General features: G+C 24.2%; 1 protein-coding gene across 1 annotated transcript in view; it reads left to right on the top strand.

Moving 5' to 3' along the window:
• The first annotated feature begins 285 nt into the window (after positions 1 to 285).
• LOC106790109 overlaps positions 286 to 1,743 on the top strand; it is a 2,959-nt gene continuing 1,501 nt past the window's right edge. The window contains exons 1-4 of the mRNA XM_014754810.1: positions 286 to 635; positions 719 to 842; positions 947 to 1,091; positions 1,187 to 1,738. Coding sequence (XP_014610296.1) covers positions 494 to 635; positions 719 to 842; positions 947 to 1,091; positions 1,187 to 1,738 — 963 coding nt within the window. The 5' untranslated portion in view covers positions 286 to 493. The remainder of the gene's footprint in view (positions 636 to 718; positions 843 to 946; positions 1,092 to 1,186; positions 1,739 to 1,743) is intronic.

Raw genomic sequence — 1,743 nt, 5'->3', positions numbered from 1 at the left:
TAGATTTACAAAAAAGATTGCGTATCTATATGAGTATTCATTGATAATACTAAATAGTATCTAGGCAAAAATTCATAAATTATCTCCGGCATTTGAATGATATTATTAGCTTTAAAATAATTGTTTAAAATATTAATATTTCTATGAATGAACTCTCTCATATCTTAATTTCATACATTTGATTATTATTAATATTGTTTATAATAAATATGTAATATATGTGTGTGTGTGTATATATATATTGTATCTACATAATACTTTATATTCATTGATGGTGAGATTCTTTGTTTGGTTTTAGTTAGATCTCAGGTGAGAATTGAACGGATTCAATGATACACTTTAGGTCATCGTTCACATGATTTAAAATTAATTAAAATTATTTCTAATTAATTAATCATTTTTATTTTTACAAATATAGAAGATATATGTAATTCAAGTAAATAAAATATATAAAATATATTATAAATGGTATCTCAATACCATCAATTTGATTATGGATGTCAATATAGAAGAACTTACCTATGAACATTCTACTCCTATAAAAAATAGTGAAGGAAATATTACGGAAAACACAACAAATGGCTATGTATCAGAAGACACTAATTGTACGGCTAATTCGAGTGAATTATTTTCCGGTAATATTTGTTAAATTAATTTATTTATCATTATAATATTTTAAAACATATATATATATTTATATATCAGTAATATTTTTCAGATAATGAGAATGAGAATACAAATGAAAATGATTTAATATGTTATACACCTAATGTTTCAAAAACTGAGACTTCGTTTTTGAATATCTCTGAAACGTCTTTATTAGATACCAATAAACTATTCCAGTAAGATAATATTTATATATTTTATTATTTAATAAATATACGTACTATATAGTATAAGTTTATATCTGTAAGTATGTATGTATATATATTTGTTTTTGAAATAGTACTCCAAGTGCAGAGAAACCAGCAGTTATTCCAAGCACACCGTTAAGTTTATTACCATTTATATCAAAGATTAATGAGCAGTGGACATCTGATTTAGAAACACCTCAAATGAATAAAAGTTTTCCTATAAAATCATCAGAAAGTGTAATAAATTTGATTTCATTTAATAAGAATGTATATTTTTTTATATGTTGCTTACGTACATGTACAATAATGAAATATTATTGATTATATTTTAGATTGAACAAACTGTTTATTTACAAGAATGTACTCCAAATAATTCACATTTTAAGAATATATTTGAAGAGCCTACATCGACATCTCCTGTGATAAACTATACAAGAATGAGACGAAGAACTAAAAGGAGAATTTTTAAGAATACTTCTTCTAACGTAAATGTCGATAAAATTGCATTGAATAATCAAGATAGTGAAAATGATATTGTAGCTATGGATACATGCGATGATATAGAGAAGAAAAATATTCTTTTGGAAAGTAATAGTGGAAAAGATTTTTTCTCTGATGCTTCTTTTGCTAGCGTAGATCAAATTTGTGCTAGATTCGCTGAAAAGAATGATACACTTAATGTTGAATGTAGTAATAAAAAAAGGCGTTACGAAGAAGTATTAGAAGATAATATTACAGTATTAAAAGGAAATTTTAATATAAATCAAAATGAATGTGATGAAAAGAAAATATTAAATAGTGGTAGTAAAATAACATTAGATATGACAATGAATAATATAGGATTTTCTACAGCAAGCGGGAAACACATTAATGTATCTGAGTCTGCTAT

This window comes from Polistes canadensis, unplaced genomic scaffold, assembly GCF_001313835.1.
Source record: "Polistes canadensis isolate GaletaPanama2010 unplaced genomic scaffold, ASM131383v1 scaffold_215, whole genome shotgun sequence".
Lineage (NCBI taxonomy): Eukaryota > Metazoa > Arthropoda > Insecta > Hymenoptera > Vespidae > Polistes > Polistes canadensis.
This window is presented reverse-complemented; position numbering and strand designations above follow the sequence as displayed.